At 45.2% G+C, this 17,661-nt stretch overlaps 9 protein-coding genes across 9 annotated transcripts; 6 read left to right on the top strand and 3 right to left on the bottom strand.

Moving 5' to 3' along the window:
• Positions 1-511: 511 nt before the first annotated feature.
• Positions 512-1,276, bottom strand: TbgDal_V2200 (hypothetical protein, conserved; the record flags this gene model as incomplete). Its single annotated transcript, XM_011775067.1, has 1 exon — positions 512-1,276. The coding sequence occupies one exon, from the start codon at positions 1,274-1,276 to the stop codon at positions 512-514; it is 765 nt and encodes a 254-aa protein (XP_011773369.1).
• Positions 1,277-2,293: 1,017 nt separating this feature from the next.
• Positions 2,294-2,656, bottom strand: TbgDal_V2190 (hypothetical protein, unlikely; the record flags this gene model as incomplete). The annotated part of the gene is made up of 1 exon (XM_011775066.1): positions 2,294-2,656. The coding sequence occupies one exon, from the start codon at positions 2,654-2,656 to the stop codon at positions 2,294-2,296; it is 363 nt and encodes a 120-aa protein (XP_011773368.1).
• Positions 2,657-4,750: 2,094 nt separating this feature from the next.
• On the top strand, positions 4,751-5,101 carry TbgDal_V2180 (hypothetical protein, unlikely; the record flags this gene model as incomplete). The annotated part of the gene is made up of 1 exon (XM_011775065.1): positions 4,751-5,101. The coding sequence occupies one exon, from the start codon at positions 4,751-4,753 to the stop codon at positions 5,099-5,101; it is 351 nt and encodes a 116-aa protein (XP_011773367.1).
• A 347-nt stretch (positions 5,102-5,448) lies between these two features.
• Positions 5,449-5,790, top strand: TbgDal_V2170 (hypothetical protein, unlikely; the record flags this gene model as incomplete). The annotated part of the gene is made up of 1 exon (XM_011775064.1): positions 5,449-5,790. One exon carries the CDS (start codon positions 5,449-5,451, stop codon positions 5,788-5,790), a length of 342 nt encoding a protein of 113 aa, XP_011773366.1.
• Positions 5,791-8,162: 2,372 nt separating this feature from the next.
• TbgDal_V2160 (hypothetical protein, conserved) lies at positions 8,163-9,863 on the top strand (the record flags this gene model as incomplete). Its single annotated transcript, XM_011775063.1, has 1 exon — positions 8,163-9,863. The coding sequence occupies one exon, from the start codon at positions 8,163-8,165 to the stop codon at positions 9,861-9,863; it is 1,701 nt and encodes a 566-aa protein (XP_011773365.1).
• A 1,682-nt stretch (positions 9,864-11,545) lies between these two features.
• TbgDal_V2150 (hypothetical protein, conserved) lies at positions 11,546-12,049 on the top strand (the record flags this gene model as incomplete). The annotated part of the gene is made up of 1 exon (XM_011775062.1): positions 11,546-12,049. One exon carries the CDS (start codon positions 11,546-11,548, stop codon positions 12,047-12,049), a length of 504 nt encoding a protein of 167 aa, XP_011773364.1.
• Positions 12,050-13,713: 1,664 nt separating this feature from the next.
• On the top strand, positions 13,714-14,043 carry TbgDal_V2140 (hypothetical protein, unlikely; the record flags this gene model as incomplete). Its single annotated transcript, XM_011775061.1, has 1 exon — positions 13,714-14,043. One exon carries the CDS (start codon positions 13,714-13,716, stop codon positions 14,041-14,043), a length of 330 nt encoding a protein of 109 aa, XP_011773363.1.
• Positions 14,044-15,026: 983 nt separating this feature from the next.
• Positions 15,027-15,365, bottom strand: TbgDal_V2130 (hypothetical protein, unlikely; the record flags this gene model as incomplete). Its single annotated transcript, XM_011775060.1, has 1 exon — positions 15,027-15,365. The coding sequence occupies one exon, from the start codon at positions 15,363-15,365 to the stop codon at positions 15,027-15,029; it is 339 nt and encodes a 112-aa protein (XP_011773362.1).
• A 112-nt stretch (positions 15,366-15,477) lies between these two features.
• Positions 15,478-17,403, top strand: TbgDal_V2120 (ATP-dependent DEAD/H RNA helicase, putative; the record flags this gene model as incomplete). Its single annotated transcript, XM_011775059.1, has 1 exon — positions 15,478-17,403. One exon carries the CDS (start codon positions 15,478-15,480, stop codon positions 17,401-17,403), a length of 1,926 nt encoding a protein of 641 aa, XP_011773361.1.
• Positions 17,404-17,661: the final 258 nt, after the last annotated feature.

Raw genomic sequence — 17,661 nt, 5'->3', positions numbered from 1 at the left:
TAGAAAACCACAAACACCCTCTTGCTCATCTTTAAAATTAAGAAAAACAAAAAAAGTAGTGTTATCTCAATCATTTATACAGCAACCCAGAAAGTTAAGTAATGTTATTCACACGAGGCCTTAAACACTTGTCCAAAAATGCATAGCCAATTTCACTTTACTTATTTAAAGTATTTTGTGAATCTAAGCATTAGAAAATAGCAACCATCTAAATTATGAACCACCGTATGTACTACATTAAAACTAAGAAAATGTGGGGAAAGAGATTTTGTTGCGAATTTACATGTCACAGGGGAGAAAAGTAATGATGCTTGTTTTCATTAACATGAAGAAAGCGGATCTTAATCGTGGCAATGTAGATATGTATAAATCGAGAAGGTAAAACTGACAAAAAATCACCAAAAAAAAACAGAACTACAGGCAAAAAAATGCCGCAATGTGATAATGCGACGGTCAAATATATTGACAGCATGCCTCGGGGGGGATGGCGAACTTAATATGCGCACAATTATTAACTCTCATTGTCTCCTCCTGACACGAAGGCATAAATAAGGTTTGGGGGTTCATCATCGGAAGCCCTATCCATCGTGGTCGCCGTTTCCCTTTCCCTCTTTGCTTTTTTTCCCTTGCGATCAGAATTTTCTGATCCGAATCGCTCTAATCCCTCACGACTGCGTTTCGCACCGGTAGAGGTCTTTACTTCGGTATCTGCCGTAAATTTTAGATCGCCACATGTGAGTACGTCCATCTGACTCCGAACTTTTGCAGAATTCAGCGCTGAACGATACAAAAGGTACAACTTACTGGTAAAGCGCACACCCTTAAGTTCCATAGCACTGTGGGAAGCACTATCTGTACAACTTCTTCGAACCAAATAGAATCTGCACTGTTGATTAACCTGAAGGGGCAGCTTTACGCACGAAAAAATGCCTTTCCCAGTATGGGTGTTGCAACATGATATAGGAAACGGTGGACTCGTGGGTCTGCCTACACCATCAAGCAGTTGCATGTACAAGTACACTAACATGCTACACTTAGAAAGATGTTGATTTGATTTACCCACGTTACATTTGCTACTTGTAAAGAGGAACTCCACGTTAGTAACCTCCATGCCTTCAATAGCTGAATGCGATGGAACTTGCATGTCAAGACGGTACTGCAATTCATTGCCATCTACTCCCGCCGTAATTATCAAAGGGGTGCTCAAAACTGGATCCCGCTCACATAGTCCTTGATGTAGCGTGTACTTGAAAGGAACATCCTTCTTTATCACCATCGCGATAAACCCAACAACCTTACTACGCTAATGTACCTTAAGGTGCCGGACCCTTCGAACAAGAAACTGTAGTTAATATATATACACATATGAACGGTGGTCAGGTTGCAGTAGTAGTACAAATATAAAAAGAAGTCGGTGCTTATGAGCACATATAGAAGATAAATTCCCCAATAAAATAATAGCAAAAATATAACACAATAAAATATGTATCAAACCAAACATCAACGTGTGCCAGAATATATGACTTGCAATCCCAGTTGCTAACCATTTTCTAAAATGTATCTGGATGACAACACAATATCATTTTTTAAAGTTTAGCATTCTAAAAAAAAAACTTTTTAAAGCTGACCAGTCGCTCTGCACTCGCACTAGGAAAAATATTTTTTCCAACTGTTCGTAAGTGGAGCCAGAAAAAAAAAAGCATCGGTGCCGCAACACAGCGATGAAAAGGGAAAAGACTTCATTCGCTTCTTTTCGATAAAACTCAAGCGTTGAATTCAAAAAGCATGAACTATGAATTTTCAAAGAGGTAACAGCGCATATTCTGGCAATAAAATCACACAACTCGTTGGGTTCAAAGTGAGATGAAATCGTCGTGACAAAAAAGAAAGTGACTGTTAGGAGGGTAAATAGAATAACACGCAACCTCCTAATTTTTCTCCGATCAATAACAACACAGACATCGTTTTTTAAAAAAAGTGAAAAATGAAAGTGATATTAAACGATGCAGTTGGCCATTGCTCAGGCGCTTAAATTATAAGTATATACAAATTTTAAAACTTTACACATGTTTGTATATTCTTATATATTGTTAGGATCATAGTAGTTCCGGTTATTTAATATCTAAAGTGGTTTGTCCGAGGGCGATCGTTGGTGTTAAATTTTCGTTACGCACCACAAAGATCAGAAAATGAATTTAACACTTTACAAAACAAAATACCCCCGCATTTTGGCATAAGTACATTAACAAAACAGAGCGAAATCTGGTTTAAAATGTGCCGTACACAATCATAATTAAATAAACCCATTTAAATTTCTAAAAAATAAAAAAATGGAAGCATCTTCCTCCGGAAGAGAAATGAACCAATAAAAATGCATTATGGAGTGGCATCTTTTATCTACATCTATTAACTCAAACACATACGTTATAACAAAATTGTGTATCACATAGTCGACGAAACATGTTTCAGTAACAGCAGAATAGGGAAAAGTAACAACAAAGTAAAAAAGATAAAGCCAGCCACAAGATTCACAAAAGATAACATTAATGATAATAATAACAGTGATAAACAGCACTTGCCTACAAATAATAATAGCACCGTATGAAGTATAATTTTTTTTAGGCAAGTGCTGTTTACTATCGGATGTATTTACCATTATTGTCTAGCAAAGATAAGAGGACAAATGACGGAGATGAGGAAAGGGGAGCAATTGAAAAACATTAAACACATAATACGCGAGAAAAATAATATTCAACTGGACACATACGTCCATATCACTCATTAGCACAATGTAAGTAAAGAGTGCAGTTAACCCAAGAGCATTTCTACAGGTACGAGAAACTTCGTGTGTAATAGAAAATAACCTTTTGATAAAAATATACAGGATACCCAAATAAAAAGTACATCAATGATCTTAGAACAACTGTTACTGGGCCTGAAGTGGTAAACTGGTCAATCCGCAAAATACGTGAAATCAACAACAAAAATGGTATACCCTCCCCCGGAGAGGTGCAATCTGTTAATCTTCAAAGTATATAGTTATTCTTTTTGTCTATTCACAGCACGACTCCCATGTATCTGTACCACTAGGGCATCCGTAAGAATAAACGAACTATGGACAAGCATACAATACAAACTAAACAATTAATCACTACGTCGGAACATAAACTACCTAGCATCAACAACATTAATCTCAAGGTAAAGTGGGAAAGAAAATAAATAACAAGAACTTTTTAACGGTTGAAAATCAAATTTTATTCTCCCTAAAATATAAAAGATAAAAAGCGCCACAAGAAACTTTTTTCTATAAAAAAAAATGCTCCACGAAAGGGAAGATATGTCACACGGCATTGCAAACAACAAGTAGGTTCGATATGAAAACACCAGCAAACACGTCATCAAACACTATTAATTACCCAAACAACATTATTTAGATCCCATATCAGGGTCTACATATCGGGATGTACAAGCAGAGCAAGCATTGATCCCACAGAGCAAAAAATTGCAGCAACTGCGACTTCACCGACCAGACCGTGCAACGCTTCAAGAGAGCTAGGTTTAGGTTTAAAAAATTAAAACATGTCTACTTGAAACAAAGTGGCGATTCACGTGCACGTCTCCATTGACACACAACTGCCAAAGAATGTCCGTACGACCATTTAAATTTTTTTTAACGCACATCGAATAACCAGACACATCAGCGATCGGTCGTGGGGCCAAAAAGAAAAAAACGAAATGAGAATAATACACACAAAACCCCAACCATCAGTGAAAACATAGGGGAGACCTCAATATAAAACAACAGAGTAAAATAAACAAGATGTTCCTTCAACAAATAGCTACAATAACCCACTAATATTCAATTTAAAACCTCATACACCGAAAATCCAGTTTCATCTCGATGAAAATAAAAAACATTGTAAAAAGAAATTTAGAGAAAAAACGAAATGACAAATAGAAATTATAATTTAAAAAATTATTGGCACACGTATTTTCATGATAAATTACAATAAACGAAAAAAAAGTATGAACAATAAAATTATTGAAAATCCCGTGATAAATAGTAATTGAAAGGGGGAAAATTCCCTCGGATTGTCCGAGCCGCCCTATTACGGACAGTTAGAACCAATATGACCCCAATTTGTTTCCAAACAAAACAACCAACTGCCGTATCAAATAACGCCTTTGAGCTCCTCTCAACTGCTTACCAATTAATGAATGTCAAATTGCTCATCACCAACCACAACAACACCTCTGCAAGATAAGTTATGCATGTGAACTGCCTTGAGAAGCGGAGGAGACCGCTGCCTCAGAGATTCCCCACCGTTTGAATGGAGCAAGAAGCGACTACCAGTTTATACCACAATGACATGGGACGGAAATAGTGATGCGATCGTAGCAAAATTGATAAAGGTGTTTGAGTCAGTCGCCGCTCCTGTCAGTTTGGGTTGTGCTTGGAAAAAAAAAACCCAAGACCGGTCTACCGCAGCAAGAGCCTCAACTGTCAAGAAGTGAAACCCTCTTATAATTGCGGGGCCACAGGCACAGAATAAGTTGGGTCCGCTAATTACCCTCCTCTATCTCTCTCTCAAATCTATCGTTGTAGACTCAACAGCTACTCAGCTGCTTTTTGAAGGGGCTCACAACCGGGAACCGCTGGAGGCTTAAGGTTCCCACGCTCATGATCCCCCAGCAACCTCTGTTGTCCAAAATACGAAAACTCTGTTAGGCAATTCCTTTCTTTATATGCATGTTAACTATTCTACGACCACTTCCCCAAACGCCTCCCCTCCTCTTTCTGCCACTGGGACAACGGGCGAATATTTTTAAAAAAAAACTCCATCCGTTAGCGTACCTGAGAAAAGAGCAACCTCTCAACGTCTCCCCTCCGTCGCTGCTTCCCTTTTTTTTTCTTTGCCTTTTCCCTTTGGGAGCACAGTTGCAGATTTATTTGAAACGTGTTTCGGCGGGTCCTTCCACAACGATCGCCTCTATCCAAAGTTTTTACTGTCGACGTGGTGACAGCAATTCTACCCTTAATACCGTCGCCACTCTGGCTCCTTTCCGGTGTATTTCCGACGCTTCGTTTACTTTCAGCTGATGCACCCAGTTGTGCGGCCACCTGCCAGGTCGCGGCGCTATTGTCCGGTACGCCGCACTGCGCAGATGTCTGTGACTCGACGAAGGAAGCAATCTCTTCCGGCAAGGCGAGTTTTCCGCAAAAGCTCACATTTACATGTTTTATCGTTTTGGTTGTTCTCAAGTTTGTATTTAACCGCTCTTCTCTTTTCAAATTTCAACGCGGCTGCGTTGACTACCACCCACCCCACCGAGCATTGTTGTAGCGTGAAGTCGGTTCTTCTGCCCATTTGACCATTACCCTTTATCCAACGGTGAGAAAGCACGAATAGGAAGGTTGTCGTTACTTTTCTTCGGGTTAGTTCTATCATGCCCTTCCGTGTGCGACGCATAATCCCCTCCTTAATCTTGCAGGAAACGTTCCAAACGAAATTAAAGGGGAGGTGCGCCGGCGAATACTATCACCTGCATTTTTCATTATTATTATTATTTTTTTTTTTTTTGGGGGGGGTCGCCTTTTCCTCAAGAAATGAGGGACCGTCTCCACTCTCGCACGTATCTGTCATCGATGGACGTTCCACAAGGCACACTACAGTAGGTACCGTCTTGATGACACGCGACAGCCTCCAGAAACAAGGAACAACCGGTATGGTGTGCAGGCCGCGCCCGGGTATTTGCGTGCCTGATGTTTTCAGAGATTCCCACCGCTAATGAAACCCGGTCGACGTCCGCGCGGCCCTTTCAAGTGGGGGTGTTGTTTCTCGCTTTGGCGGTGCCGTTTAAAGCAACCCTGCCAATGTCGTTAGGTCGGCGGGCGCCTCGCGCTTCTTTGCCGTTATTTTTATATTTTTTTTTGTCCCTTTCAACCGTTTGCTCCTTGGTGGCTGTTTCGTTTTTTTTTTCTTGCGGGGGCCCCGCCCTAATTACCACTTGGTATTGATAACCGGCGGAAGTGGCGACGCGGCAAGCGGATTGGTGCACCTCACCACCTGCAGCCTGTGGCTTGAAATGTACCGCCCCGGTGGCTGCTAATGGGACCGCGGTGAGTACTTTACGCACCATTGTTGAGCGCACTTGCACCAATGCCAGTTGAAGCCGCGGCCCCTCTCCGGCATGTACATGGCCGTGTGCTATCCTCGCTGCTTTTCGTGCGGCGTCTCCTTCTGTGAGCAGTAGCCCTTCACCTCTTCTGGCCAAATGTCAACGTCAGCGGAGGCACAACAGTAAGCGCGGCCGTTTTTTAAGAGAGCTGCCGCAGGCGAGTGCAGCCCCCACCCCCTTTGAAGGCAGAGGCGGTTATTTTATTTTATTTTTTGTTAGTTTGTTTCAACGCAGATGCAGGGCAGTTGTAACCTTCAGAGAGGGCATTGGATGTTTGTGCGGGATGGAGTGGCGTTGCTTTCTAACATAAGTGTGCGGCTGGTGGATGTTCTGACCCATTTTTTCCGTTTAGTGGGATTAGTGTCGTGGAATATTCTGTTTTCGTTGTAATATTTGTCAGTGGAGAACTGCTGCTGCATTTAAAAAAAAGTGTCTGCATCGTGTGTCTTCGCATCTGTCTGATCGATTGCGCTACTTTTAGACGTTGCTGGCTTCATTTTGATGTTTCTTTCTCCGGATCCCCTTGCTGCGGCCGGATACATGGACTAACATCCGCATGCTTACGTTTGTATTTAACCAATTACCGTGTTACGGCTTTCGTAACTGACTGATGTGTACAGAACCTGGTATTGTCTTGTGTTTTATGGATTGTATATATTGAGGTGTGACAAGCATTCGCTGTCATCCCTGCATGTTTGCCGATGTTTCGGATGGGAAGTATTTGACACGGCTCTGAAGAGGGGGAATTAATCCAGTGGTGTGTGTAATTCAAACTAACGGTTGAAGTTCGCGAGAGGAATTTACTTTAAAGTAGCGTGAATTTCGATGCTTCGTATTATTTACCTCCCCCCAAAGCAAGGGCTTGTTTTACTCATTGGACGTACTGCTTCCATTGTTTCTACCCTCACAGTTTTGAGTGTTCGTTTGTTCTTTTTACGCTGCGGGGTGTCAACCGCGTTTGCGTGTGTAGATCATCATTTTTTTTTTTACTTTAATTCATCATCGTTGTATTATTGTTGTTATTATTTAGCCGCTCGCTGTAGAACGCGGGGTGCATTTTAATTATTTGTTCAAATGGCAAGCAGATGCATGAAATACCTTAGATCATATCCTTTTTTAAAACTCTTGTATACGGTTGAGAACAAAGTATTTGTTATGTAGTTGGTAACTTCCTCCAGCATACTCAGTCAACTTGTTTGATATCTTACCGGTATTTGTACAGTTGTTGAACCACTACCTCGGTACGCGAAGCCTTGTATTTCCCGTGTGATATTGCTTTACGTAACGGCGGCATCGCTGCTTTACAATTTTGAGTACTTTTTAAGTGTCTGTTCCTTGCTTAAAACGGGATGTCATACACACCTGATGTCTTTCGGTTCAAATAGTACGGTGATGTGTTCTCTTATAGTATTTCTAAATTGCTATTGATATTTTGTCGTTTGAAATGTAATTGCTCTTCACTCTATTCCCTCACTCGGGGAAAAGCAGGTCATCGGTGTTTATTGTTTGAGATGCATCGTTGAACGGTGGTGATTGATTTCTGGTTGTGTTCTCTCTGAAGTAATCCGCATGCATGTGGAAGAACCCTTTTTTACTGAAACACCAACTGAGACGTGAGTACGGGAAAGGAAAACTCTGCAGCCGAAGGCTGTCCCTTATTGAAATGTTTTCCCCTTCTTGTTGTTTGTTTCATATGACATTATCGGCTTTGTTTCTTGTAGTACCGATTTGGGGTACCGAATACAACTGTGTTCCCTGCCTTACCTTCTTACTGCCGTTGGAGCTTTTTTTTCGTAATTTCTTTTTTTCCTCGAGAAAGAGCACATAAAAGATTCTGGAGGTTAGGAGTGCTTTTCGTTCCCATAGCAATTCCTACAGGTCGCCGACTGGAAGGTCCGAATATAGGAGGGATATAACCACAGTTGTTACCTGTAGAGAGGTGTCAAATATATATATACTGGGACCCTTATATAGCCGGTAATATGGCGAGAAACCGGAAACATGATATTGTGAAGGCGTCAAAATACAAAACTTCTCTTTGCACCTACTTCATGGAAAATGGTGAGTGTCAGTTTGGTGATCGATGTGCATTCGCGCACGGGGAGGATGAGTTGCGGCATGAGGAAGAAGGACCAAAGAGTCGAGACAGCAGAGAACGTGGCGACACTAATGTGGAAAGCGCCCAGGGAGGTAGTAATGCTGAGCAAAGGTCTGTCTTGCCGTGTGCCAGTTTTGAGAGCGGAATGAAAAGCACTGCAAACGAGACAACGGCTGGTGCTAGTGGAAGAGTAACATACTGTTCATGGCATGAAGCTGAGCTTCTCTCTCCAAAAGGGGGAAGCAGTGTCGGATCACCCCATCATCTGAGCAACTCCGAGGCTACCGTGCCATTTACGGAAGATACTGAATTAAAGGGAGTTAAACCACCGCCAAAAATAACGAAAGGTAAGTTGTCAAGGCAAAATCGTGCGAATATGAGCGTATTTACAAACAAAGCGAGGGGTGTCGAAGCCAAAAGTACAATTCAACCTACGAGTGTACATTACCCTACCAGCGGCAATAATGTTTATCTTAGTGTTGTGAACTTGGCTGACACCTCAGGACAACTCGTGCAACTCGCCCCGGGTGCTTTCCTTTTCCCCTTTCCGGGAGCTCCTCCACCATATGTTGGCCCTTTTATCCCAAGCGTGGGAATACCAAGTGAGGCAGCGTTTGGTGATGGTGTAGCGTGGATTTCTAATGGTCACATGGTGAATTCTTTCGTCACAACAAGGACAACGGAGGTTGAAAATGCCAACTGTGCCACGGATTTAGCCTTTCGTGCATTTGATACTGTTGGCAATATTCCCGTAAATAGCGGGGGCAGTGGAAATAGATTGACTCCACAAAGTGCGGGAGAAGTATTGCCTTCTTTGGACCCGTCTACGCTCCTGGGGGGTGTGTACGAAACATCAATGAAGACTTCGCTGCCCCACCAACCTACCACGTGGTCCAGTGCGCCATGTACCGAAGGGATAGGGAGTTCGACTCTTCGAAAGGACAACGATGCCTCCAGCTACGACGTCGGTGAATTCGGAAACCCCAAAGTGAAGGAACCTCCTTCGACAAAGTCCAAGGAGATATCCGACTTTAGGTCCCTACTTGATTCACGGCTCATCAGCGAGTCTCTCGCGGACAAGAATGCGGGTACTGACCCAAGAGATGAGAAAAATGGTAGTATCTATAGGCAATGTACCGCTGCAAGACTGACTCAGCTATACGAAATTCGAGCTGATAGAGGATCTCATCGGCCAGTAGCTTCTGAACAGAGTGATGGTGGTGTGGGAGCAGGAGGTAGCGTTGAAGAGCACAACAGAAATGTTGACTTCACTAGTATCCTTCGTGGCTGTGATGTGAACATATTTGCACATGCTGCACTTGGTGGCAGTGAGATCCAAAGGGATCAAGCGGAAGTATCCTCGGGCAAAGAATGGACGTCAAGAGCAGTTGAAAGAGGGGAAGATTTCTCCGCAGCTGGTGGAAGTGGTGCGAGAAAAGTTGGTGAAGCCACGTCGCAGGTTGTGTGTCCAAGTGAACAACATCGTGCGATACCGCCAGCTCAACGACCCCGCCCTGTTGTCGCTAACTACTTTCAGTCGTCATGTGCAGAATCCGATAAATGTGTGCCCGTGTACCCTCTGTGAGTAGAAAGTGCGGTGAGTTATTAAAGGTTTGGAGGGTGTTTGGTGCCGAGTGGTGACACTTCCCAATGCGCCTGCAATTGCTTCGGTGACCAATACAGATGAGCGGGCGCTGCAGGTACTCTCTGTTTCTGACTTTCCCCTTCGTTTGCTCCGATTAAGTGTGGGGAAGGGCAGCACCGCTTCGCACATACTGATATGTACATCGTTTATTCCGCTGAAGCAGTTATCTCCCCCTTATACGAAGTTTGCGATCGTCGTGGTATCCTCCCTGTTCAAAACTTCATTCCAGGGGAACTACCATATATTGCCTGCAGATGTGCCTAGTCGATGTTGTTACTGTGCACGATGCGTTTTATGTCATAATATGCGTAAATACTTTGATAATTTAAACCTGAAAGACCGACATGAGTTGCTAGGGCAACTCGTTTTGTGTTGTATCTCCTTTTAGCTTCGAATATTTTTGCAGGTGTCTCAACCGTGGTCATCAATTTGTGTTGTTTATCTTTCTGTGCTTTTGGTTCTCACGTTCTACCGAGATGAAAAGGGCACACAACCAGTGTCTCTTTCTTCGGTGAGCAGCGACGTAATACATCAAACGGGAAAGACGACGAGTAAACAGGGCAACAAGAGGGCCCATTCTTCGGTACATTAAGTGGGTGAATCTTTTTTCTGCGTCCTTTTTTTTTCTAGTTTGGTTTGAGAGAATCTTTCACTTTGGATTTAAACCGCTTGGCAGGAAGTTGCTCCAGCCACGTTACTGTGGTGGATGACTGGGATGATGTTGAAGGTTGTGTCCAGGGGTCAAAAGTATACAGGTTTGCCTTTTTTTTTTTTTGCACAATGGGGTGCTATTTACTCTGTATGCGCTGACCACCTACCTGATAAGATGTTTAAGGAGCTGTGCTGTTGGTTGATGTTTCCACATTTTTTTGTTAATGAGATAACGTACTTACGGTGTTCAGAATTGTTCATTTTCTGCTCATCCCTCCTCTGGAGTTGCTGCACTAATATGTCCTGAAGAGGGAACGTTGGTTTTGTCGCGTTATGGAAGGTCTTTGTACTTTCAAGCTGGTTAGAGAATTATTGACGGCACGTCTACCAAAACACGTGATTCTATCAAAACTGGGGTTCACGACGTGGTTCCGTCACTTTCTTAGGAATACGAACTCGCGTAACTTGCCTCCTGAACCTTCCCGTGTACGATAAGGGCGGATCGCCACCGCTTGTCTTGGTGTCGATTGCATATTTGTTTGTTTTTTGCCGTAAACAGCAAGGTGCGATGCGGCTTCTTCCTACCGGTGCTTCAACAACTGATTCCCCACCACCTTGCTCGTACCGGGTGCGGCGAAGTTGTGACTGGTGTAAACCCTGTGGGGGGGGGGTGCTGGTGCGCGCCGTTGAACTCCGGTGGGTTTTTGCTAACCCTTTTAAAATATATATCTATAACATCCTTTTCTGTAGCCCACCAACCAGATCAAAACGACGCTGACCTCATTCGGTAGAATAGCGGTGTGACAGTAGCTATTTCCATTGTATTTAGCTCCCTCATCATCTTCGTTTCCCCTACTTCGCAGACAAGCATCGTTTATAGGTTTCAAGATAAAACACTCAAAAGAGCGTTTGTACCCAGGACGGAAGGCAAAAAGAGATCATAAACTACAGAAAAGGACACTTCTACTCGAATGGCAAAGAAGAACAAGCACGTGGAGGTGAAGCCGTCCAAGTACAGAACGACACTGTGTGAACACTATCAGCGAGATGGGCAATGTTCGTACGGGGACGGTTGTGCGTTCGCGCACGGTGAACACCAACTGCATACCGAAGAACAGAATATGAAGCTTCTCCGAGAAACCGGTCTCCGACGTGTGGATGGCGTTGCGTTACCCGTGAAGACGCCAACCCGCGGGATGCCATCTGACAGCCCATCCCTCGTCCTCACACCCACGATGCGACGACAACCCACTTTTATTTCTCTCCCGTCTCAGCTGACTGCAGAGAAAGATGCCACCCAAGGAGGTGAGGGGAGTGAGGGGGGAAGCAAGCAAGTGTACAATTCCATCACCGAGTCGTCAGACTCGGACAAAGAACCCCCACACCCAAAGTGCCGTAGCGAATTCTCGGCAAGCTGCTCAACGGAAAATCCAATGAGGTACCGACACAACCCCTACGGCCTTTATGTTTTCTAGCAATGGAACGTGTGATTCAAACGCCCTTGGCAAAAGAATAGCGACGCGGCAGCCGATACATTTTAGCCGCTTCGCGATTGCTGCTACCATGATATATATATATATATATACATATGCGTGTGTATGCATATGGTATTCATCGCGGGAAGGGACGGGGGAGGTGGGGGTGTTCTTCACTCGTTTCTGCAAAAAAAAATAAATAAAAATAAAACGTTTTATTGAAGGAAGATGAACGACACAGATGTGCAGAGCCGCTTCCTGTATTTTTATCACCGGCAAGCCACCCTTCAAGTAGAAATAGGAAGAAAAAATAATACGATAACTTGTTTTGGGTACTCATCCCCATTAATTTTCTTTTTTTTTCTTTTTTCGTTTGTGTGTGTGTGTGTGTGTGCTTTTTTTTTTTTTTTTTAAGACCCTGTTTAACACTGATGGTATGGCTGGGGGGGCCTCCTACATAGGTTGTTTTTGCTTTTCTATCTATTGTGAAAGTTTTTCACCGCGGCGGTTGGGTGTCCCATCACTGCAAGGTAGAGCCGTGCGAATGCGTGTGTATGCGCATAAAGTTGTTTACGACCTACAAGAATCTGGAGTGACTCTACACCTGAAAACAAACAGAGAGGGAGAGTAAGAAAGGGATTTGGGAAGGGTAATTGGTTTTTCGAGAATCGTTTACGACAGGGAGCCTCAATCGGCGCTCAGAGCAATTCTTTTTCCCATTTTAGAGGTAAAGCAAAGTGCGGGAGGGTTGAGGGTGTCCTTCTCTCCTCATCGTACATACACACGGGAAAACCATATATATTTATATGTCTGTGTGTGTGTGTGTCCAATGCGCTCTGCATGCAGGAGTTAATACCAAAAATGCATGAGATGTGCTTGGGGGTAGTAGGGACAGTAATGCAAAATGTACTTGGAGGGGGTGGGCACATTTTTTTTTTTTATCCTGCTGATTTTGGGGGTTTGCTGTTAATGTGGCGACGTTCGCGCTGGAGCTGCGGTGATGGTGGGCAAGAAAAGGGTGGAAATAGGAAATTAATCGATTTGATGAATGTGAAAGAACCATAGGAAGAGGAACACTGTGTGTTGTGGGAATGGGTCACTGTTTTTACCACTTTTTCTCTAGTGACCCATTCTCCACTTTATGGTGCTGCTGTCACCTGGTGGGTGCACGTTTTAATAGAACATGATGAAGTTGTCGCTATAGGGAAGTGGACACTTGGACTACGGTCGCCGAAGCGGGCATATATTCTGTTCTACCGGCTGGATGCTGTGGAGAGCAAAGTGAAAACTGACTGTCATGGGCAGTGTGTGCATGGCGTTATGTAGGGGTTGTGAATGAAATGGATGAGGGGCAGTGGGGCGACGTCCCAAGTTATGGCTTTGCCCACTGAACAGTGGGCCCGTTTTTTCTGCTTTTCTTCCTCGTTTCTTAACCCCTCATTTTCTCACCCTTCCCCTCGCAGTATATTGAAATGGTAAGATGAATAATGTGAAAAACGAAAGAGGGAAAGAAAGTAAGAGAAAAGAAAGAGAAGTGGGATCTGCGTCTCCGTTGTAAGGTAGTTTTGCGCTGCGCCCATGAGGGTAAGTGCGGACGAAACTACGTTTTAATCTCCACTTCCTACCACACTTCCTTCCTTGGGTGATCTCCATTATTATCACGAATGAACACATATTCTTCCCACCTCCCACAAGGCACGCTGAACAATCCAACTAACAACACTGGTCTGCTGGGCCACGCTCATGGTGACGTGACAAATCTTTCAGTTTGTTTACTTGCGCGCACCTTAAGAAAAGTGCCGATTTCTTTACGGAGGTGGCAAATGTCATTGGAAAACGACAGGGAAGGAAAGAAGAGCAACGTCCTTAAGTGTAAAGAGGCCCCAAAGTGGTTTGTGAAGGGGACAAAGAGAAGAAAAAAGAAACTAAGCCCAAATGTTCTATCTTCACGACCACTCGGTGTGCCAAGGGATGCAATATCTAAGGGGGCGTAGAAATATCAACGCAGTTACAGACGCGTGTGTGGAGTTGGAACCACGCTGTTCAGGATGATGGCGTTGACGTCGGTGCTGAACGAGTCTCCACCTGCATTACGCACATGTGTACTTTGTAAGCGCTACCACTACACGTTGCTCTCGCCTTCTTCCCTTGTTGCTTTCAGCCGCTTCCCTGTTTTTCTTATTGGGTGCACTCATCGGTGATAAAACGAAGTGTCACAGAAGGAGGCACCGCTTAAGTTGATGCATTTTGAAGGAACCGTATACACAAGAGCAGGAAGATGAGATAGGAATGGTGTGATATGCACGTTTAAGGTCGTGAAAAGGGGTATGAAAGTGCACAACCATGTGTGTGTGTGTGTGCCCGCGTGCGCCTGGCTCATTCCCAATCCTTATTCCACCATTTCTCTTCTTTTCTTATCTGTTCTACTGCGTACGTTTCCCCTCCCCCTCCTTCCTTTTTTGTGACGGCTGCTTTTCTCACTTCCACTCGGTAACACCCGTTTGCTCTCGCGCGGATACAAGAGTAATGGGGAAAGGGCGTGCGAGTTTTTTGTTCTCACTCAAAAATGGTGTACGCGCATACTTTTTTTTTAATTGAAAGAAGTGAGTGAGGTGAGAATAAAGTGTGAAACAAGGTATTCCACGTTTTCTTGGCCACATTGTTTGCGCTGTTGCCCTCAAAAGTAACTCTACTCTTTTCCTGGCCAAGATTTGGCAAAAAAAAATATAATAATTTTTTACGCTCCCCTAAGAACATTGAGTTGAAATTTTATTTATCTAAGCCTGTAGCAAGGGGGGACGTGACGCTTTTTCTTTTTGTTTCATCTCCTTTTTTTTTGTTTTAACTGCTTCGAAGGTATCCGTTTTTATTCCTGAACTCTCTACATGTTTTCCACCATCCACCTCCCCTTATATCGCTTTCCTTTTCCGTCTTTGTATCTCAATGAGTTCACACCGTGGGCGTCTGTTGGATATTTTTACCAGTGACGGCAGTTACTACCTGTAAAGGGAGAAAAGGCGCTGAAGGAAGCCCCCGCGTGTAAGCCAAGGCACCGTGACGTGTAATACGAAAGAGGGGAGAAGTCGAACGGGATGCCACCGACCCCGTTGCGGCGGAGAGCGACCTCCGCGGAACCCCGGCGGGGCTCATTGCGCTGTGGTAACACCGCCGCGACAAGCAGTAGACGCATAGGTGTCCGTTCGGGTAAAAGTAGCCAAGGAAATGATCTTACTGCTCCATCCGTGGCTACCGAAGTTATGTTGGAGGATACACCGTCGTTTTTCCAGGGTATTACCGGCGTTAGAAGTGTTCCCATGTCCCACCAGCTATCCGGAGACCAGGACTATGCTCAGTTGATGCCTGGTGAGACAATCTCCACGGGGGGTAACAGCCACAAACGCTCGGGTCAGCAGACACAAGACAAGGTGATGTGGATTGAGTTGGGTCTCTGCAAGGCCCTTGTCCGCGCCATTAGTCACATAGGGTACATTTCACCCACACCCGTACAGGCACAAGCTATACCGGCTATCCTTAGTGGGACCGACGTCTGCGCGCGGGCGGTAACTGGGTCTGGCAAGACAGCCGCCTTCCTGCTACCGTTGTTGCATCTCCTCCTCACGAGAGCTCCCATGAAGCAGACGCGTATGAACAGCAAGCGTCGCTACATCCGGGCCATTGTTTTGGTTCCCACACGGGAATTGGGTATGCAATGCCAGCAGGTTCTACAACAATTTTTGGCATTCACCACGGGTTTGCAAGTGTCACTGGCAATTGGAGGCGTATCACCCTCTGCCCAGCTGGCTGCCCTTGAGGCTTGTCCAGATATTCTTGTTGCAACACCTGGTCGGCTAGTTGATTTGATCCACAACCACAAGGGTGCACAAAGTGCTGTCGATATAACGGGGGTCGAAGTAGTTGTGCTTGACGAGTGCGACAAGATGTTGACTGTTGTGCTCCGGGACCAGGTGGTGGACATTCTCAAACGCGTGCCGGAGGAAACGCGTCAGGTATTGATGTTTTCTGCAACAATGACGACAGAAGTAGATGAGTTTGCGAAAGAACATCTATTTAAACCAAAGAATGTGGACATCGGCCATGTTGCTCTTCAGGCCAAACTGCGTCAGCAGTTTGTTCGCGTTCGTCTGCATGCTGATACATCCCTGCAATCTACTGAGGAAAATCGCGGTGACGTAGCCCCTTCTGCGGAGGGGTGTCAAAAGAAGACCCGCTCTAAACGCTCGCGTGATAAACCGCAGAGCGAAGGGCGTCAGAATCACCCGGAGGAATCTGAAAGCGAGGCGGAACACATGACTAAGGTCAAGTCACGTTACTTGGTGGCGCTATGCACAGGTTATTTCCGAGAGAAAACGTTGATATTCACTCGCTACCGCACCACTGCACACCGATTACGTCTCCTCTTCAACGTGATTGGTTTTCCCAGCGTAGAGCTACAGGGTAATCAGCTCCAAGAGGAGCGCTTCGCCTCTTTAGAGAAGTTCGCGTCTGGTGAAGTAAACTACCTCTTCTCCACTGATGTCGCCTCGCGTGGATTAGACATAAAAGACGTTTCGACAGTCATAAACTTCGATCTCCCACCAACACTCACTGCATACATTCACCGAGTGGGCCGTACCGCCCGCATCGGCGGTAGTGGGACCGCGGTCTCGCTGGTTGATGAGAGCAGGGACTCGGATATTATGCGAAAGATACTGGCGGTAAGCGGTGTGGTGAGCAATCATCAAGCGGCCACCGTACGGCGTCGCGATGTCCCAGAGGAGCTGCTGCAGGAGGCCATTAAAAAGATCGACGCCGCGTTTCCCCAAGTGCGGGCCGAACTTGCAGCGGAGGAACTGCACACGAAAATTGAACGTGCGGAACGCCGGTACGGCCGAGAGGCAGGAGAGAAAATTCTTACTGAAAGCGCCGCCGTGCGCCCGCGGAGGGTCTGGTGCCTGAGCCACACGGAACAAAAGAAACGTGAGGAGGAGGCCCGGCGGGTGTATGAAACTGAAGCGGAGGTTACTGTCAACCAATTTCAGCAGGAGTTGGCAAATTGGGATCGTGAGGAAAACAAGTTTTTGAAAAAGCAGCGTAATGAGCGGCGGGCGCAGCGCGAAACGAAGGCCCGTGCCAATGAAAGGGCGAAAAACGCCGCACGTGAACTGCAGCGCAAATCACAAAACAAGTTACAGGCGGGTATAGTGAAGAAGCTGAAGAAGAAAAAGATACGTGATGCGAGGAAGACAAGGCGGGCAGAAAGTAGGGAAAAGAATGGGAAGCCCGCCTATAAGCATCGCGGTGGCGTGAAAAGTATGAAGAAGTCGCGCCATAAAAGGCGCATGTCGAGGCATTAAAGTAGCACAAATGTTGGGTGTGGGATGGCTGAAAAAAGTTGGGGAAAGGAGTGAAGCCGTTCCCGAAAGCGGAGCAGGGATGTCCGTGCGTGCATATGGGTGTCGGCCCGCGAAATACGAGGAGGGCGCGCCACAAGCAGGGACGTTCCCGCGTTTAGGTAAAAAAGCCACCCACTACGCGTTTAAGTAATGTTACCGATGTTTTAAAGGTTCGTTTAACACACAGAGTTGCCTACCAGTCACTTATTACTTACAGAG

This window comes from Trypanosoma brucei, chromosome 5 (assembly GCF_000210295.1).
Source record: "Trypanosoma brucei gambiense DAL972 chromosome 5, complete sequence".
NCBI lineage: Eukaryota > Euglenozoa > Kinetoplastea > Trypanosomatida > Trypanosomatidae > Trypanosoma > Trypanosoma brucei.
Note: the sequence above shows the minus strand (reverse complement) of the source record. Positions and strands in the feature narration are given on the sequence as shown.